The sequence below is a fragment of the Salmo salar genome, chromosome 20, assembly GCF_965601325.2.
Source record: "Salmo salar chromosome 20, fSalSal1, whole genome shotgun sequence".
NCBI classification, from domain to species: Eukaryota; Metazoa; Chordata; class Actinopteri; order Salmoniformes; family Salmonidae; genus Salmo; species Salmo salar.
This window is the reverse complement of record NC_138310.1, coordinates 34,165,499-34,186,644: the sequence shown is the minus strand read 5'-3', so window position 1 is coordinate 34,186,644 and position 21,146 is coordinate 34,165,499. Positions and strand designations below refer to the sequence as shown.

The following is a 21,146-nucleotide window of genomic DNA, read 5'->3' as shown; positions in this document are numbered from 1 at the left end:
CTTCAAAACAGCAGCCCTTGTCAGTCCTCTAGTGTTTATACTAATGATGTATATAAACTCTAAATTGCTGATGCTATATATTGGCCAATGAGAGGCTTTGAAGTCATTGGTCGACCATATTGATTCTCCTTAGTAGAAGCAGTCCCTCATAGGAATAAATGGAATTCTACAGTATTTCAATTAAATGTTTCAAGCACACAATGACATGTATTTAAGTATTTTTGTCATAGTGGGGACAGTAACATTAGGTACCGTCTAGAAATTATACTTTAAGAAAAATGTTTTTACATATTTTTTATTTGTATGTTTAGCTCACATAATACAATGTAAATGTAGCCTTAGTGATATGATATAGATGCATAAAGTAAACACTGTAGTGGGTAAAGAGTGTTGATGTGCGAGGCTCAACTTTTTCGTTTTTGTGTTGCCCTGGCTACTACGCTGTGAACAGCATGAATGGCACCCCCTGTCAGTCATCTAGTGTATATATAAATCATTGCTTTATACCAGGGGTTCTTACACTTTTTCAGTTTGAAACCAAAATTAGAAATGTAACGTCCTCCCTTGACCCAAATCGTCCTCCAACGACCCAAATTAAGAATAAATAATGTGACTAGAGATGTATTCTCATAATTCGTGACCCATAACTCGTGTTTTGTTTGACTCAGCCCCTTCTGGTGTTTTCATCAGTCCTATAGAGTAAGGGCATTCTCAGAAAACTTTAATAAAACCTTACATCTTTCTCACTCCTTATTAAACTGATATGTTTGTTCAGTAACATGTACAAATGTATTGATCAATAAATAGTTTGGTCCCTGTTTTCACTAGCGACAGGGACTAGATTTCAGTCCAATACTGCTTCTCCAAAACAGTTATTTTCCACCTGTATACTTTTTAATAGTTGTTTAAAACGTATAACTTATTGTGTTATTGTCATTACTGTTATTTAGAGTTTTTTTAAAATATTTCACTGCACTGTTGAGGTAGCTCGCAAGTAAGTATTTAATTGCACCGTTTACCTGTGTATACGATGAATAACCTTTGATTTAATTAGATATCATTTGATTTGTTGTGCTCTGCAGTATCAGATAATGCACTTCCCCTCTGTGCTGAAATTTCTTTTGCCTCAAGTTTCAAGATTGAATTGAACCAAACTGCCTTTTTCTGAGGCATTATGTTCTTTGAGACATTTTAAATGTTGCTTGCTTATATTTATTGGTTTCTCATCTATATTGTTGACAGTGTTCAGATTGAGACTACTTTAGGGCTAAAACGTTGACATTAAACAGTCTCAACTATATCCCCTCTCGTTGTTTTGCTGACAATGTTCAAAGAAATCTTCACTGAGCAAAACAGAATTCATATTCCACTAATTCATATTACAAGCAAAAACAGAATAAGGGCATCACAATGATTGATGTCTTTGCTTTGATTTGCTTTGTTCTCTTTCTTTTCAAGTCTATCTTTGGTGTTTGGAGAGTACTTAGCCGCTCTTAGATTATAGTTTGTCAGATCTAATCTAATGTTGAGATGAGTCCACTTCCCTCGCAATTTGAGTCCACACATGCCATGTCATCTGAAAGAAAATAAAATAAGATGGTGCCTATCTTTTCTATGCATTAAGTATGCATTTAGATTGTAAATGTATATTTAGATTGTAAATGTAATGTAAATCTAAACGTAAAACATTATTAGGGATGCTGAAAGCACCTCCACGGTTTACATCCCCACTAATGATCCCAGGCCTGACAAACTCCCATTGGGCTGGTCTGCTCGTCAACCTGTAGCCCCTTTTTGTTCATCCCATTTCCATTCCCTATTCCTCCACCTGCCCCAGTCCCCCCAACCTCAACATGGACCGTGTTGCTTCCCATCTTAGAATTCTTCTTCAAGTCCAACTCAAGGTGGACAGAGTGCATCACATTACTGTCGGTATACACTTTGTTTCTAGCCCCAAATGGGAGAGGATTGGGGTTGCTTGTCGGCTCCCTCTGGCCGCTTCCACCCTCACCACCATTACCCCCACCACCTGCTCTGACTTCCCGGTTTCCCCTCCCTGCTACCTCAACCCTATTTCCCGGGTGGCAGCAGGAGTTGGTCTGGTAGACTGCCTGGAAGCCCCTCTTGAAGTTCTCATTGAAGTATCCGTAGATGATGGGGTTGACAGAGGAGTTGGAGAAAGCCAGCCAGTGGGCGAAGGGGAAGATGTATCCGGTCAGGAGCTCCAGCTGCTCCTCGTCCAGCCCTGCGTAGTCTGTCAGCAGCATCAGAGTCCACAGAGGCAGCCAGGACAGCATGAACAGCAGGGCTACTACGATCAGCATCTTGATCACCTTGATCTTCTTCTGTGAGATCAGATGCCTGCCCCCCTCATGCCTGGCTGGAGGAGGAGGATGTGCTGCATCCTGAGGCTCTCTTCTTGACACCACGGAGGTGTAGAGCTTCACCCCGATGCGTCCGTACATGACAGTGATGAGAGCCAGGGGCACCAAGTAGATGTGGGCGAACAGCACTGTGGTGTAGACCTTCCGCATCTTCGGGTCGGCAAAGTTCTCGTAGCAGGAGTACAGGGGGTAAGTCTTGTTGTAGTCCTGGTTATACACCATGTAATGATCGGCCACTTCCACCACAGTCAGGGCAGCTGCTGAGGGGCACATGATTACCACAGCCAGGACCCAGATCATCGCAATGGTCACCTTGGCAACTATTAAGGTGAGTTTGGGCTGAAAAGGGAACACAATGCAGCGGAACCTGTGGAGAGCGAAAATAGACAGAGGAAAAGGAAGAACACTTGCTGTTTTTTTGGGGGGGGCAAGGCAAATCAATTCCAAATCTGTGTGAACTTCCACCTTTTATCAACAGCTCTGCAAATCTTTCTCTATCCTTCCTGTCTCTTCTATCTATCCAGCCATCCAATCAACAAATTTAAACAAGTTTAAATAATGAAGCAAATAAACTGTAAAAGAGGTAGAGGAAGAGGCATTGGCAAACCTAAAAAAAACAGTAGGTCATTTATGGATCAAATCTACTATTGTCCATTCACCACCACCACCTCTCCTTCACACCACACACCCCTGCCTCTCTGTAGAGCTCCATCATACCAACCTGTCTACTGCGATGGCCACCAGGGTGAAGACTGAGGCAGCCACAGACATCCCCTGCACCAGACCACTCATTTTACACACAGTGTTGGTAAACGGCCAGCCTGTCAACAAAATAAATTACAATTACCAACATCATCTTGTTAAATAATTGTCAATAAAAAAATTGACTTTCCCAGCAGCAATTTGTATAACCTGAGTGTGTACAGTACTAGGCCATATACAGCACAGTGGTGAACACGTGTGTGTTGAGTGGTTAGATTCTGCACAAATGGGAGTATAGATTTGACCCTTCTTCATAGATCTGTGTTCAGTGAAATGAATGACCTTAATGAATGATCTGGCTTATAACCTGGCCTAGACTTCAATAGAGTATAGTATAACATACTCCCATTTAATTCGCATCCAGTTATTTCTTTTTCTTTTTTTCTTGAACCTTTATTTAACTGGGCAAATCAGTTAAGAACAAATTCTTATTTACAATGACGGACTACTCCGGCCAAACCCTAACCTGGACGACTATGGGCCAATTGTGTGCCGCCATATGGGACTCCCAATCACAGCCGGTTGTGATACAGCCTGGAATCTAACCAGGGTCTGTAGTGACACCTCTAGGACTGAGATGCAGTGCTTTAGACCACTGTGCCACTCGGGAGCCCAAGTTAGTATGGCTGCAGGCTAGGGAAACATAACTGCAGAAACTGCTTTAAAGGCACAGACCAGTCAAAATTCATAGTTTATGTTTAAAAATAAAATTCACACAGGCCCTTCTAATCAGCAGGCTTTGCATGGGTGGAGTTTTGGCTTCCCTGGTGATATCACCAGGCGGTATAGTCCAGTGGCTAATCGTCCAATTTTTGGAGAATTGTGGGTTTTGTGATAGAGGCATCAAATTTTACACAGGTAGGAGAAGTCCTTATTAGTATGATAAGCCATCGCATATGTTTTTAGATTAAATATTTTTTTTCACCCATCTATACACAATACCCCATAATGACAAAGTAAAAACATGTTTTTAGACATTTTTGAAAATATATTGAAAATGAAATACCTAAATATCTAATTTACATGAATATTCACACCCGAGGCCATACCTATATGTTAAAATCACCTTTAGCAGCGATTACAGCTGTGATTCTTTCTGGGTATCTAAGAGCTTTGCCCACCTGGATTGGTTGTCAATCATTGCAAGACAACCATTTAAGTTTTGTCATAGATTTTCAAACTGATTTAAGTCAAAATTGTAACTCGGCCACTCAGGAACATTCACTGTCTACTTGGTAAGCAACTTCAGTGTAGATTTGGCCTTGTGTTTTAGGTTATTGTCCTGCTGAAAGATGAATTCATCTCCCAGTGTCTGGTGGAAAGTAGACTGAACCAGGTTTTCCTATAGGAATTTGCATGAGCTTAGTGCCTTTCAGTTTCTTTTTTATAGTGAAAAACTCCCCAGTCCTGAACAATTACAAGCTTACCATTTACATGATGCAGCCACCACTATGCTTGAAAAAAATAGAGAGTAAAACTCAGTAATGTGGTATTGTATTTGCCCCAAACATAACGTTTTGTTTTCAGGACATAAAGTTAATTGCTTTGCCACATTTTTGGTAGTATTATTTTGGTGCTTTGTTACAAACAGGATGCATGTTTTGGAATATATTTATATTCTGTACAGGCTTCCTTCTTTTGACTCTGTCAATTAGGTTAGTATTGTGGAGTAACTACAATGTTGTTGATCCATCCTTAGACTGGTTTCCTTCCTCTCCTGCAACTGGGTTAGGAAGGACGCCTCTATATTTGTGGTGACTGGGTGTATTGATACACCATATAAAGTGTCATTAATAATTCACCATACTCAAAGGGATATTCAATGTCTTTTTTTTTACCCTCCGACCAATAGGTACCCTTCTTTGTGAGGCATTGGAAAACCTCTCTGTTCTTTGTGGTTGAATCTGTGTTTGAAATTCACTGCCCAACAGAAGGCCCTTACAGATAATTGTATGTGGAGTACAGAGATGAGGTAGTCACTATTATTGCACACAGAGTGAGTCCATGCAACTTGTTAAGCAAAATGTTTACTCCTGAACTTATTTAGACTTGCCATAACAAAGGGGTTGAATACTTATTGATTTAAGTAATTTCAGCTTTTCATTTTGTATTCATTTGTAAAATTTTCAAAAAACATAATTCCACTTTGATGTTATTGTGTGTAGGCCATTGAGAGAATGTCCCAACTGATTCCATACATTGAAACTAGTTCAGTGGAGTTTACTCTTTCCCTCTGTTTCTCCCTTCAGCAAGCCTCGCTCTTCTCCGCTGTGAGGAAATGGGTGTTTCAGAAATCTGTGAATCATGGAAAAATACAATGTTTTACTGAAAGCGTACGGCCAAATTGGCTATTTTTATCAAAAGTACTATCGGTTTTGTCACGCCTACTCACGCTCCCTCTCTCCGGCGCTCGATGTCGCCGGTCTACTAACCACGGGCCCTGGCAACCATCATTACGCACACCTGGACTTCATCGTCACCTTGATTACCTTCCCTCTATTTAGTCCTCAGTAATAAGGCAGTATTGGTTTGTTTTCATGTTCAGTACGCATCCTCTGTTTTGTTCATTTGCCTTGCATCATTGTTATTAACCTCTCCTTCTGCACCTACTTCCTGACTCTCTGTGTATACGTGACAACTTGAGTCAGGAAATGTGTACTTTTCCACCTATAACATTTGCAATTATTTTATAGCATTATTTTATGTGACCATCTGACAAGAGCAGGGAAGGGTAACAGCTGCGCATATGTGCTTGTTGGGGAATCCCTGCTATGTAAAATGACATTACATCCCCTTACTTTTTGGTGGGAGAAGAAACTGGTTTGTGAGAAAAGAATAACCTACACACTCCTATTGCTAGTATCACTGCTCTTTATTAAGCTTTACGTATTGGCCTCAAGGCCTTCGTCAAATCTTAATAAAGAGCAGTGTGCGGGTTTGTTCTTTTTTCTCATGTTATTCAACTGTTACCATGCACCTGCAACAAAGCTCAGATGTGCAAGTGCCTTTTGAATTTAGAACGAACTGGTTCAAAAGTTTAGAGAGTTATCAAAGGTAAAGTTTGTTCTGAAAAGTGGAAATCTGAAGAGCTGGTGTTCGGTCCCTGGCTGCAATTTATATATGCAATCTAGGGAAGGAGGCACAAAATGTCACAGATGCAGAAAATTGTTCATAGCAATTAGAAACAAATACGATGTAAATATTACGTTGCTACAGTATTACGTCGCTAGGTGTCTGTAGTAGGTACTTAAACGCCGATGACTATGAAAGAGATCAAAAATGATGGGGACAGATCCCCGAAGAATACTCAAAGATACAGCTGTTCCTTCTGTATTACCATGGACTGGATCTGGTGCAGGGCCAAAATACAGAGGCGTGTTTGAGAAGAAAAAGCAGCAAAGTGATCGTGTGGAGGTTCAGTTGTGGCCAAATATATTGGCACCCTTACACTTTTCTTAAATAATTCCCTATTTATTCTAAAATAAGTTGAAATTGAAAATAAATGTTGGTCTCCACACCTTGGTATTGGATTTCCAACATCACAGAACCAATTTTATTTGTGTAAATTTAAGTTAAATAAATACAAAGGGCATGGTCAAAATGATTGGCAACCCAGAGCTAGTACCTGGTTGCGCAGCCAAGATAACTACAGACAAATGCTACTTGTAGCCATCGATGAGCTTGCTGCATATTTCTACTGGCAATTTGCCAGCAAACTGCTCTAATTCTTTCATGTTTGAGGGATGCCCTCCATGAACTGCTGTTTCTAGATCTCACCATAGGTTATAGATGTGATTCAGACTTGGACTCTTCGCTGGCCACTCTAGAACAGTCCAGCATTTCTTCTTGAACTATTCCAGGGTGCTTTTGTGTGTTTGGGGTCGTTGTCCTGCTGGAATGTCAACAACCTTCAACAGAGACAGTTTTTGGACACTGGGTTGAGCATTGCACTCCAAAACACCTTGATAATCTGCTGATGGATGTCATGATGTCTTCCATACTTTGAAGGCCCACAGTACCAGAGGCAGCAAAGCAACCCTACAGCATTATTATTATTTTAGGGGCTCCCGAGTGGCACAACGGTCTAAGGCACTGCATCTCAGGGCTAGAGGCGTCACTACAGAGCCTGGTTTGATTCCAGGCTGTATCACAACTGGCCATGATTTGGAGTCCCATAGGGCGTCACACAATTGGCCCAGCGTCATCCGGGTTAGGGTTTGGCCGGAGTATAACGTCATTGTAAATAAGAATTTGTTCTTAACTAACTTGCCTAGTTAAATAAAGGTTAAATAAATAAAGTAAATACATTATCAATCCTCCCCCATGTTTGATTGTAGGGAGGGTGTCTCTTCTTTGAATGCTTCATTTGGTAATTGAAAGGGAATATTGTGGAAAGGAATAACGTGCCCTTTTAATGTAGCAGGCATTCCCCAACGAGCACACATGCATAGTTGTTACCAATCTCCTCTCGTGTCAGTCAGCCATATAAAATGATATAAAATAACCGCAAAACCGATAGTACTTCTGATTTAAAAAAATAGCTAATTCAGCCATACACATTCAATAAAACAACGTATTTCTCCATAATTTGTGTATTTCGGCAGAGCGAATCACGTGACCCGTTTTTTTGCAGCTGTCTCACTTCTCCACAACAGGGAGAGGAAGAGAGCAAACTTCTACTAGTTTCAATGTGTGAAATCACTTGGGACATTCGATTTTAGGTAAATGTCTCCTTAAAAGGTGGTGAGGAGAACACAAGAAAATGGCTCAAATATGCCATATACAGGTAAATGCTAGAATAATGGAAACACAAGTAAATAAGGGATACAGAGTATATTGAAAGCAAGTACTTCCACAAAGGTGTGATTGAGTTAATTAAGAAATTAACATCCCATAATGCTTAGGGTCATGTATAAAAACGTCAATTTGCCCATTATTCTGTGTAACAGGCTATAAGAAGAGATCAAATTGACTTTGAAAGAGGGGTCTCAAAGAACCATAGGGGGTTTAAAGTGTGTGTGTGTGTGTGTGTGTGTGTGTGTGTGTGTGTGTGTGTCACCAGATCTCAACCCAATTGAACACTTATGGGATATTCTGGAGCGGCACCTGAGACAGCTTTTTCTATGACCATCAACAAAACACCACATTTTTTGTGGAAGAATGGTCTCGCATCCATACAATAGAGTTCCAGACACATGTAGAATTTATGCCAAGGCACATTGAAGCTGTTCTGTCTTGTGGTTGCCCAACGCCCTATTAAGACACTTTCGGTTGGAGCTTCCTTTATTTTGGCAGTTACATGTATATGTTTCCTTTTTTTTTTAAGTGGCAAAAAAGTGCCCAGAAATCTATCCAAATTTCTGATTATCGAATATACACTGAACAAAAATATAAATGCAAAAAAAATATATTTTACTGAGTTGCAGTTCATATAAAGGAAATCAGTCAATTAAAATAAATTCATTAGTCTATGGATTTCACTTGACTGGGAATACAGATATGCATCTGTTGGTCACAGATACACTACATGGCCAAAATGTATGTGGACACATGCTCATCAAATGTATCGAATTCCAAAATCAAGTGCATTAATATGGAGTTGGTCCCCCCATTGCAGCTATAACAGCCTCCACTCTTCTGGGAAGGCTATCCATAGATGTTGAAAAATTGCTGCGGGGACTTGCTTCCATTCAACCCCAACAGCATTAGTGAGGTCGGGCACGGATGTTGGGCGATTAGGCTTGGCTCGCAGTAGGCATTCCAATTCATCCCAAAGGTGTTTGATGGGGTTGAGGTCAGGGCTCTGTGCAGGCCAGTCAAGTTCTTCCACACCGATCTCAACAAACCATTTCTATATGGACCTCACTTTGTGCACGGGGGCATTGTCATGCTGAAACAGGAAAGGGCCTTCCCCAAACTGTTGCCACAAAGTTGGAAGCACAGAATCGTAGACTGTCATTGTTTGCTGTATGAACCATGAAAAACAGCCCCAGACCATTATTCCTCCTCAACCAAACTTTACAGTTGGCAATATGCATTGGGGCAGGTAGCGTTCTCCTGGCATCCGCCAAACCCAGATTTGTCTGTTGGACTGCCAGATGGTGAAGCATGATTCATCACTACAGAAAACGCGTTTCCACAGCTCCAGAGTCCAATAGCAGTGAGCTTTACACCACTCCAGCCGACGCTTGGCATTGTGCAGGGTGATCTTAGGCTTGCGAGCAGCTGATTGGCCATGGAAACCATTTCATGAAGCTCCCAACGAACAGTCCTTGTGCTGACGTTGCTTCCAGAGGCAGTTTGGAACTCGGTAGTGAGTGTTGCAACCAAGGACAGACGATTTTTGCGCACTACACGCTTCAGCACTCGTCGGTCTTGTTCTTTGAGTTTGTGTGGCCTACCACTTTGCGGCTGAGCCGTTGTTGCTCAGACATTTACACTTCACAATAACAGCACTTACAGTTGACCGGGGCAGCTCTAGTATGACGTGCCACGTTGAACGTCACTGAGCTCTTCAGTAAGGCCATTCTACTGCCAGTGTTTGTCTACGGAGATTGCATGGCTGTGTGCAAAATGTTATACACCTGTCAGCAACGGACATGGCTGAAATAGCCAAATCCACTAATTTGAAGTGGTATCCACATACTTTTGATCATTAAAAGTAGTTTATCATTGTAATCAGCATTCAGGGAACATATCACTTTTTAGAGTGTTTACTATACATAAAATATTCGAGTAAAAATATCTGAGTAAAATATTGTAACTAGGCATGAGGACATTACAAAAAAACTAATTTGGGTCACTATACAAACATGATTTCAGTCTTGGAGGTGTGTTTCCTGATTGATTCCACGACACTGTAGACGCGGAAGCATATTTCACTTTCTCAAAATAACCAGAAATTATCTAAGATAATGCAAGAAACCTGTAATAAATGGACATTTTTGCTGAGGATGTTTTAGTTGCGCAATTTTATATACAACTAAAGTGTTTGGTGCAGTATTTCTCAAGTTCAAAAATGCGCAAAATGTTTTCTTATGTAAACAAAGTCAGAGCCGATGGGAAGGTTGTCTCACTGTCTATGTTAATGGTTAGAGAGCAATCACTGCAGTTGTTCACCCCATGTTAGTGGGCAAATGGACATTTTCAAATCAAAACCCAACCTTAATTTGCCCGTTTGCCGACGCACGGACGTTGCAAACTCTGTTTTAGACAAGACTGACTTCATGACCAACATTATTTTATTACACTTTGTACACAATTTTGAAACTAGAATAGGGATGTGTTTCAAATTGGTTGTTGCTTTTTAAAGGCAGTCACTCTTTAAAGTAGACCAATATACGGCATATTTGTGTTCTCCACATCACCCCACACATTTTAAGCAATCATTGGGCTTTATTTACCTTTTATTTATGGAGATATGGACATGTGCCTACTGTCCAATATGGCCCCATGGAGCTGGTTGTTGGCCATATTGGAAATGGTTGCCAGGGGGGGTAATGGACAAAATCTGTGATGGCCCTATAGCCCAACATAATTATTTAGACATGCCTTAGCGGTGTGTAAAATTGGGTGCCTCTTATCACAAAATTGTCCCCTACAATCAGACCACTCCCAGACAGTCCAAGCAAAATTCTTGAGTGGCCAAGTTACAGTTTTCACTTAAATCGGCTTGAAAATCTATGGCAATACTTGAAAATGTCTGTCGAGCAATGATCAACAACCAAACGGACAGAGCTTGCAGACTTTTAAATAGAATAATGTGCAAAAAATTGTCAAAGTCATAGACTGTTAGGGTCACTTGAAGTCACAATGAATATAGGAATACACACACTCCGTCTCTGAAGCGTAGTAGATGAGTGTGTGGCGACGGCAGTGGGGATAAGTGACAGGGCTTAAGACACCCATTAGCTAATGGATCTCTCTCTCTCTCTCTCTCTCTCCCCTTCCCCCCCTCCGTCCATCAGGATGTCAGGGGTTGGAATGGGTGGGGGGTGGGGTCCTGCCCTCCTCCTAATGCAGGCATGTGATTGATAGATGACAAAGTGAAGATATAATTTAGCAATCAGGGCTGCTGGGCTATTTATCCTGGCTGACAAGGGGGCCGTTAAGCATAGAGCATGCTTGACCTGTGCCTGTGAGGAGGCTGTCGTGGGGTAATGAGAGGGAGGAGGTCTAAATATAATACACTTATAGCTGCCATTCAAACAATACACACTCTGCACCAGACAAGGTGCACTGATGGGCCTAGGATCACTAGTCTAACCATGCTTTCAGTGTGTACGACATTTCTCTCAATTCTTCTCTCGTCCCCTCTTTTTTTTCTATTCCTCCTCTTTCTCAATGATAGTGTGGGACTATGGTTACGCGCAATGCTGTCGGGGGTACGCCAAATAAAAATGTGATTCACATATTCAAAACTGGAAAATGTAAATGTACTGTTTTCAAAATGTGATTCACATTTTCAAAACAGTATATTTATATTTTCCAACAGGGCCAAACATTTGGGTGATGTTTTTTTCTCGCCTGAGTAGCCTCGTTTCAATGCCAAAAATAAAATGAAACCATCTAGTGTTCAGCGAAATAACACCACAATGTCAAATACAGGTAGCCTAGTCAAATAATTAACATCCAATCACATTAACCATTACTCTCTCGCGGGAAACCTTCACTCTTGCGCAGACATTTTGAAACGAAACATTACAATTTGAAAAATAAGCCACAGGACTTTTTTGAGGGAGAATAAAGACGGCTTTCGAGTAGTAAGACATGTATAAAAGCAATAGATACCATTAATAAGAACGGGCTAGAAGCGTCTTATATGGTGAGCTACCGAGTGGCTAGGACAGGCAAGCCCCATACTATTGTGGAGGACTTCATTCTTCCTGCTACCGTGGATATGACTGGGACAATACTGGGGGAAAAGGGACAGAAATCTATACAGACAATGCCTTCATCAAACAACACTGTTTCACGATGCATCAGTGACATGGGCAGGAGATGTTTTGAAACAATTACTGCTTCGCATACAAGCCAGTGAATTATATGCGTTACAGCTGGATGAGTCAACAGACGTGGCCGCCTGGCACAGCTCTTGGTATATGTCCGTTACGTTTATGGGGGATCAATTAAGGAAGACATCTTCTTCTGCAAACCACTGGAAACCAGAACAACATGAGGATATTTTTTAAGTATTGGACAGCTTTGTGACATCAAATGGACTTTGGTGGTCAAGATGTGTTGGTATCTGTACTGATTGCGCAAAAGCCATGAAAGGGAGACATAGTGGAGTGGTAACGTGCGTGCAAGCAGTTGCTCCCAACACCACTTGGGTACTCTGCAGCATCCACCGAGAGGCTCTTGCTGCCAAGGGAATGCCTGACAGCTTGAAAGACATTTGGGCACTACAGTGAAAATGGTTAACTCTGTTTAAGCAAGTCCCTGAACTCTCGTGTATTTTCTGCATTATGCAACGATGTGGGCAGCGAACATGTAACGCTTTTACAACATACACTGGTTATCAAGGGGCAAAGTACTGACACGTTTTTTTAAATTGAGAGACGAGCTTAAAGTTCTTTACTGACCATAATTTTCACTTGTCTGACCGCTTGCATGATGACGAGTTTCTCACACAACTGGCGTATCTCGTGATGTTTTTTCTCACCTGAATGATCTGAATTTAGGAATACAGGGACACTCTGCAACTATATTCAATGTGCGGGACAAAATTGAGGCTATGATTAAGAAGTTGGAGCTCTTTTCTGTCTGCATTAACAAGGACAACACACAGGTCTTTCCATCATTGTATGATTTTTTGTGAGCAATTTCATTCTAGCTTACACGGACAATGTCAAATGTTATATAGCGAAGCACCTGAACGAGCTGGGTGTGCAATTACGCAGATACTTTCCCGAAACGGATGACACAAGAGAGCCTCATCGAAATTGCAACAATCGATTCTGTGAAAATATAATTTAATCAGAAGCCACTGCCAGATTTCTGGATAGGGCTGCGCTCAGAGTTGCCTTGGTAAATCGCGCTGTTAAGACACTGATGCCCTTTGCAACAACGTACCTACAGTTGAAGTCGGAAGTTTACATACACCTTAGCCAAATACATTTAAACTCTGTTTTACACAATTCCTTACATTTAATCCTAGTAAAAATTCCCTGTCATAGGTCAGTTAGGATCACCACTTTATTTTAAGAATGTGACTTTTTTATTTCAGCTTTTATTTCTTTCATCACATTCCCAGTGGGTCAGAAGTTTACATACACTCAATTAGTATTTGGTAGCATTGCCTTTAAATTGTTTCACTTGGGTCAAACGTTTTGGGTAGCCTTCCACAAGCTTCCCACAATAAGTTGGGTGAATTTTGGCCCATTCCTCCTGACAGAGCTGGTGTAACCGAGTTGGGTTTGTAGGCCTCCTTGCTCGCACACACTTTTTCAGTTCTACCAACACATTTTCTATAGGATTGAGGTCAGGGCTTTGTGATGGCCACTCCAATTCCTTGACTTTGTTGTCCTTAAGCTATTTCGCCACAACTTTGGAAGTATGCTTGGGGTCATTGTCCATTTGGAGTCATTGTAACCACCATTTGCGACCAAGCATTAACTTCCTGACTGATGTCTTGAGATGTTGCTTCAATATATCCACATAATGTTCCTCCCTCATGATGCCATCTATTTTGTGAAGTGCACCAGTCCTTCCTGCAGCAAAGCACCCCCACAACATGATGCTGCCACCCCCGTCCCCCATATTTGGGATGACGTTCTTCGGCTTGCAAGCCTCCCCTATTATGGCCAAACAGTTCTATTTTTGTTTCATCATGTGCGGTTGTCCCCCTTTGTCCCCATGTGCAGTTGCAAACCGTAGTCTGGCTTTTTTATGCCAGTTTTGGAGCAGTGGTTTCTTCCTTGCTGAACAGCCTTTCAGGTTATGTCGATATAGGGCTCGTTATTCTGTGGATATAGATTATTTTGTACCCGTTTTCTCCAGCATCTTCACAAGGTCCTTTGCTGTTGTTCTGGGATTGATTTGTACTTTTCGCACCAAAGTACGTTCACTTCTAGGAGACAGAAAGCGTCTCCTTCCTGAGCGGTATGACGGCTGCATGGTCCCATGGTGTTTATACTTGCGTACTGATGTTTGTACAGATGAAAGCTGTACCTTCAGGCGTTTGGAAATTGCTCCCAAGGATGAACCAGACTTGTGGAGGTCTACAATTTTTTTTCCTGAGGTCTTAGCTGATTTTCCCATGATGTCAAGCAAAGAGGCACTGAGTTTGAAGGTAGGCCTTGAAATATACTGCTAAAAAAAATAAAGGGAACACTTAAACAACACAATGTAACTCCAAGTCAATCACACTTCTGTGAAATCAAACTGTCCACTCAGGAAGCAACACTGATTGACAATACATTTCACATGCTGTTGTGCAAATGGAGTAGACAACAGGTGGAAATTATAGGCAATAAGCAAGACACCCCCAATAAAGGAGTGGTTCTGCAGGTGGAGACCACAGACCACTTCTCAGTTCCTATGCTTCCTGGCTGATGTTTTGGTCACTTTTGAATGCTGGCGGTGCTTTCACTCTAGTGGTAGCATGAGACGGAGTCTACAACCCACACAAGTGGCTCAGGTAGTGCAGCTCATCCAGGATGGCACATCAATGCGAGCTGTGGCAAGAAGGTTTGCTGTGTCTGTCAGCGTCGTGTCCAGAGCATGGAGGCGCTACCAGGAGACAGGCCAGTACATCAGGAGATGTGGAGGAGGCCGTAGGAGGGCAACAACCCAGCAGCAGGACCGCTACCTCCGCCTTTGTGCAAGGAGGAGCAAGAGGAGCACTGCCAGAGCCCTGCAAAATGACATCCAGCAGGCCACAAATGTACAAATGTGCATGTGTCTGCTCAAACGGTCAGAAACAGACTCCATGAGGGTGGTATGAGGGCCCGACGTCCACAGGTGGGGGTTGTGCTTACAGCCCAACACCGTGCAGGACGTTTGGCATTTGCCAGAGAACACCAAGATTGGCAAATTCGCCACTGGCGCCCTGTGCTCTTCACAGATGAAAGCAGGTTCACACTGAGCACGTGACAGACATGACAGAGTCTGGAGACACCGTAGAGAACATTCGGCTGCCTGCTACATCCTCCAGCATGACCGGTTTGGCGGTGGGTCAGTCATGGTGTGGGGTGGCATTTCTTTGGGGGGCCGCACAGCCCTCCATGTGCTCGCCAGAGGTAGCCTGACTGCCATTAGGTACCGAGATAAGATCCTCAGACCCCTTGTGAGACCATATGCTGGTGCGGTTGGCCCTGGGTTCCTCCTAATGCAAGACAATGCTAGACCTCATGTGGCTGGAGTGTGTCAGCAGTTCCTGCAAGAGGAAGGCATTGATGCTATGGACTGGCCCGCCCGTTCCCCAGACCTGAATCCAATTGAGCACATCTGGGACATCATGTCTCGCTCCATCCACCAAAGCCACGTTGCACCACAGACTTTCCAGGAGTTGGCGGATGCTTTAGTCCAGGTCTGGGAGGAGATCCCTCAGGAGACCATCCGCCACCTCATCAGGAGCATGCCCAGGCGTTGTAGGGAGGTCATACAGGCACGTGGAGGCCACACACACTACTGAGCCTCATTTTGACTTGTTTTAAGGACATTACATCAAAGTTGGATCAGCCTGTAGTGTGGTTTTACGCTTTAATTTTGAGTGTGACTCCAAATCCAGACCTCCATGGGTTGATAAATTGGATTTCCTTTGATTATTTTTGTGTGATTTTGTTGTCAGCACATTCAACTATGTAAAGAAAAAAGTATTTAATAAGATTATTTCTTTCATTCAGATCTAGGATGTGTTGTTTAAGTGTTCCCTTTATTTTTTTGAGCAGTGTATAATAATATATGCCATTTAACAGACAACCTTGTTACAGACACTTATTAAAAACATGTTTGAGATACATCCAATATCTCATATCAAGTATCCCTTTTACAAATAAACACATGTAATATAAAACTGATAAAAAGTTACCTTGGGCCTCTGACAGGGTTGACGATAACAGGGTTGAGGATTTAGGTGAAGGATCTGCCATTACTAATCATGTGGTGAAGAGCACGGGACCATGTTCCACACATAATGAAAGTTAAATGAAATTAAAAGTTTTCTTTAACATTAATTGAGCGACCACCTCAGTCAAAAATGATAAAACAATTATCAATAGACCAAAAAAAGAGCAAAGAATTACTTCCTTTTCAACCATGCTTTTCAGTGATATCACCTGCTGTGAATCATTTAATTTGGTGGAATGGTCCATTATTTTAAAGGAGTAAATTGTTTGCATAACAGGGTTGGCCTTAAAATGAGGGACAGACAAATGCATCACTAATCACATGAATATAAAAAATAATCTTCAGAAATGACTGTCAATGCAGCAAAATAGCTAGGCCTTTAGAATGATGGTGAAAGTTGGAAAAATATTTGGATTAAGTGGGTTGAAATCTTCCTAGAAGTGACACAGGGTTGACGGAGGGATGTCATGACTGTACTGTGAGGATCCAAATAGGTCATATCAGCTTTGCAATAAATAACTTCAACCAGACCCCAGACCCCCCTCACTCGCGGGGGGGGGGGGGGACTGGTGGGGGTTGACAGCTCACGCCATGTTTTAAATCAAGGACAGAACCTTCAGCTCTCACGCTCTCCAAATTCAACGGAGGAATGTGCCTTTGTTTCAAAGATTTTCCTGACGAAACTCTAACACATTCTAAAGCGAATACTGGAACAATATTTCTTACATAGAATGTGGGGAATGGTGAGAGGTAACCTAAAAGAACACCAATGTTGGTTTGGTTGTTATTTTGTGATATCATTAAAAATGTTAAAAGAAATATTGTAACTTGAAAAGTATACACACTACATGTACAAAGTTTCCATCCTCTACATTGTGCGTGCTATATGAACAATGGTGAAAGTGTTTTTTGTTAAAAAGGGGATGTGATTTTAGAAACTATAATAGGAAATTGTTTCTAAAACTGCACAGTAAGTAGTCACCGCCACCTTGAGTGAGGTCAGAGAGCGTGTCAGCCTGACGGAACAGCCATTTTGAATGAACTGTATAAAATGATGAGTTAAGAATGAATATATTAGACCAGAGAGACGTTGAGCTGCAGCTCACGTTTAAAGTGGTTTGAACTCAGAATCTCAACACGAGGTAGAGATGATAAAATCACCTCCCGGACAATCCCTGGTACGGCTGATTAGCTGTCCTAAGTAAAGTATCTAGAAACGTGAATTTAAGCGGGACCATTCTACTACTCTGTTCAAACCATCGTATTCCGCTACTCTCATCACCCCACTGGGAACCATCGACATGGCTGGCTAGCCTATCTTCAAAGAAGCATCTTTCAGAGCGAATGGGAGGATAAACTTGTAGTTCTGTTCAGGACTACACAATAAGTCACCGGATACCGGACGACTGCAGAGAACAACATTAGAAGATGTGTGGGGACACCTTTTGGACAATCAGAGCCTTAGAAGCGTGCTGCGAAAAGGCCAAACCCCCTTTCCAAGGTGGCCCGGTTCAGATACACGGCGAACAACACGGCAAACTGTTTATCCAGTGTTACTATTTAGTTAGCTAGTAATTAAATAATTAAACCAAGTTGTGTAGTACTGAATCATCAGTAAGGCTCAGGTTTTTGCAGATGCAAGGATACAACTGTTCACAGAATGATGATATGATACGAGGTTATGATTAATAAGTTGACTGTGATAGGTTTTTTTATTTGTATTTTATTTAACTAGGCAGGTCAGTTAAGAACAAATTCTCATTTACAATGACAGCCTAGGAACAGGGGCAGAACGAGGATTTGATCTAACAACCTTTCAGTTGCTGGCCCAATGCTCTAACCACTAGTCTACCTGCTGCCCCATAGGTAAAGACCTTTAGAGTTTAATTCGGGAGAAGGTAACTCTAGAACTGCTCTCGTGGTGCACCAAATCCTAATGAGTTAATTGTTACATGATTAATTCAATTCGGTAACAATTAAACATAGTTAGTTAATTAGATAAATAACAGTCACCAGATTAATGAAAGTAAATTCACGACAAACATGTCAAAATACTGCATTTTGGCACTTTAGCTAAAGGCACCAACTTCGTGGAACGACCCTGGTACATCCATTTTTGGACTTATAAATGAATGATGTACGCATTGATTCTTGAAGAATATAACTTATAAATGTCTCATGAGCTTAGTTCAACTGTTGTACCACATCAGAAACCAAAATAAAAGCTTGTTTTCATTCAAAGTATATGTACACAAACACTAACCTCAAAACATGGTCACGCCTGAAATTCTGATGAATCTCTGTTGCCTCTACAATAAATATCTAAAATGATAATTGTCCATTGGCCTATGTCTAATATGATGAGTGTACAGTAGGGTAACGTGGGGTAAATGCCCCCCCCCCCCCATTTTCATTTTCCAACACTTTCCCTGGCTGATTCATAATGATGTGGCATCAACTATGCATGGACATTTTAATATGAGGATTAATTCATTAATAATTTTATCTAATTCACTTTCTAGCAATGTCATGTTAATTATATGCACAGGCAGGGTTTGAATTGGCCTTCACATTGGTCTTGGGTTGACAAAAAGATAGGAGTCCACCAAGTATAACATTTTTAATGCTTATGGGCATCCATTGGTCCCTCCAAAATCCAAACGCAGTCTATGAACGATAACATATTAATAGTTATGCAAATTGAGTTCTGAAATAGTAGAGTTTAAAAAAATATATATAATCTGCTTTTGGAAGATACTGTATGAAGAAAATGTCTGGTAGTAAAAGTAGAAACTCATGAAAGACATTCAGAAGAAAGGATCTATGATAATATTCCCTCTGTTCGTGTCTCCTTTGATCATTTAATGTTGCCTGATATACTTTGTTTACGTTAATTATAATTGTTTGCTTATGTGCTTTCTTTTTGATGAGTCATTCAATTCACAAATTACTTTAACATCTACATACCAGACCTGAGTGGAAATGGATCTGACTCAATCTTTAGAAATTCAATATGGAGTTTGAGTCTGTGATATTGATGTGTCACGGATATTACACTATTCATGGATTGTTTCTAGAGTGGAATTAAGTTTGTAATTAAATTCACATTGATCAACACATTCACCTTGATATGGAGTTAAATGAATGGGATGTAATCAGTGGTGTAAAGTACTTAAGTAAAAATACTTTAAAGTACAACTTAAGTAGTTTTCGGGGTATCAGTACTTTTCTTTACTATTTATATTTTTGACCACTTTAACTTCACTACATTCCTAAAGAAAATAATGTACTTTTTACTCCATACATTTTCCCTGACACCCAAAAGGACTCATTACATTTTGAATGCTTAACAGGACAGGAAAATTGTCAAATTCACACATTTATCAAGAGAACATCCCTGGTCATCCTATTGCCTCTGATCTGACAGACTCACTAAACACACATGCTTTGTTTGTAAAGGATGTCTGAGTGTTGGAGTGTGCCACTGGCTATCCATTAAAATAACAAGAACATGGTGCCGTCTGCTTTGCTTAATATAAGGAATTTGAAATGATTTATACTTTTACTTTTGATACTTAAGTATATTTCAACAATTACATTTACTTTTGATACTTAGTATATTTAAACCAAATACTTTTATACAAGTAGTATTTTACTGGGTGACTTTCACTTGAGTCATTTTCGATTAAGGTATCTTTACTTTTACTCAAGTATGACAAGTGGGTACTTTTTCCACCACTGGATGTAATAGAGTTGATGATGCTGAGTTGCGTTATCCTGCTCAGTTGCGTCTGCCAGCTCAGACAGAATTGCGTTTGCCAGCTCAGACAGAGTTGCGTTCACCAGCTTAGTTAAACCAAGTTGTTTTACCTACCTGTGATGAGGTTGTCCACAAGCGTTGTGGGGATGCAGAAGATGCCCACCAGCAGATCGCTGACTGCCAGGTTGAGGATGAAGAGGTTGGTGACGGTTCTCATGCGACGGTTCCCCAGCACGATCAGACACACCAGTACATTACCCACCATGCACAGCAGGAAGATGAACAGGTAGGCCAGGATGAAGCTAGCAGCCACAGGGAGGGAGTGTTGGTAGTAAGGGAAGTAGGTGATGTTGTTGGTGGTGGTGTAGTTGGAGTCGTTAATAGCTCTGTGGTGGAGGAGGTGGTGATTGGAGGTGGTCAGGGCTGTCATGGTGTCTGAGGAGCCCTCCAGTTCAGTCAGACCCTCCTCTTCACCACTGTTCCACACCTCCATCACTTCTTCAGGATGGGTTGGTCTGATAACACACCACACCTTGTGACACAAACAAAAACATACATCAGGAACTATTATCAAATTATAATGTATTAATTCACTGCGTATCCATACAGTGTGTGACAGTGCTGGCCGTACCCTGTGCACATCAACAAGTTAAAATAATAACTGGACTGATAAAAATTGTCAAAATCAAATAAATATTTATTAGGCTGTAAAACAGATGGTTTTAAAGAAGTTAAAACACACCATGCTAAAAGCTTATTAAACACAACAAAAACTGTTGCTGCAGAGCATATATCACGACTACATCTCCCTCCCACTGTTCAAATAGACCACCTTTCAAGACAAACCAATTAACACACTCAAAAGGTCAACACACCTGAACACACTCAAATTGACAACACAAACGACTGACTGTTGAAGATGAAGTTGATGGTAAATGTTTAAATATATGGAATGGTTTGAACAATGAAACCATTTTGGGACCAATTAACACACAAGTAACAGAATCGCACATTTAAAAGGTATAAATGAAGATGCATTGAATGCAATAAAATTCATCTTCACACAGTTTATCTCCAGTGCTTTGAATTGTTCTGTAATTTGGGTAGGAATTTTTCATAGCCTACTTCTAGTGAACCAAAATATAAATGCAACATGTAAAGTGTTGGTC

The 21,146-nt window shown here is 41.2% G+C and overlaps 1 protein-coding gene across 1 annotated transcript; it reads right to left on the bottom strand.

Annotated features, from left to right (window-relative positions):
* Nucleotides 1-476: 476 nt before the first annotated feature.
* On the bottom strand, nucleotides 477-20,508 carry npffr1l2 (neuropeptide FF receptor 1 like 2). The gene is made up of 3 exons (XM_045703262.2): nucleotides 20,092-20,508; nucleotides 3,106-3,205; nucleotides 477-2,751 (listed from the first exon to the last, which is right to left on the bottom strand). The coding sequence occupies exons 1-3, from the start codon at nucleotides 20,468-20,470 to the stop codon at nucleotides 1,731-1,733; spliced, it is 1,500 nt and encodes a 499-aa protein (XP_045559218.1). The 5' UTR covers nucleotides 20,471-20,508; the 3' UTR covers nucleotides 477-1,730.
* Between the last annotated feature and the right edge of the window lie 638 nt (nucleotides 20,509-21,146).

Coding starts and splice junctions, on each gene's coding strand:
- npffr1l2 (XM_045703262.2), bottom strand. CDS start 20,470: ATGGAGGTGTGGAACAGTGGTGAAGAGGAGGGTCTGACTGAACTGGAG. Junction 3,206..20,091: donor TGTGGACAACCTCATCACAG/GTAGGTAAAACA, acceptor TTTTGTTGACAG/GCTGGCCGTTTACCAACACT. Junction 2,752..3,105: donor GTGGCCATCGCAGTAGACAG/GTTGGTATGATG, acceptor CGCTCTCCACAG/GTTCCGCTGCATTGTGTTCC.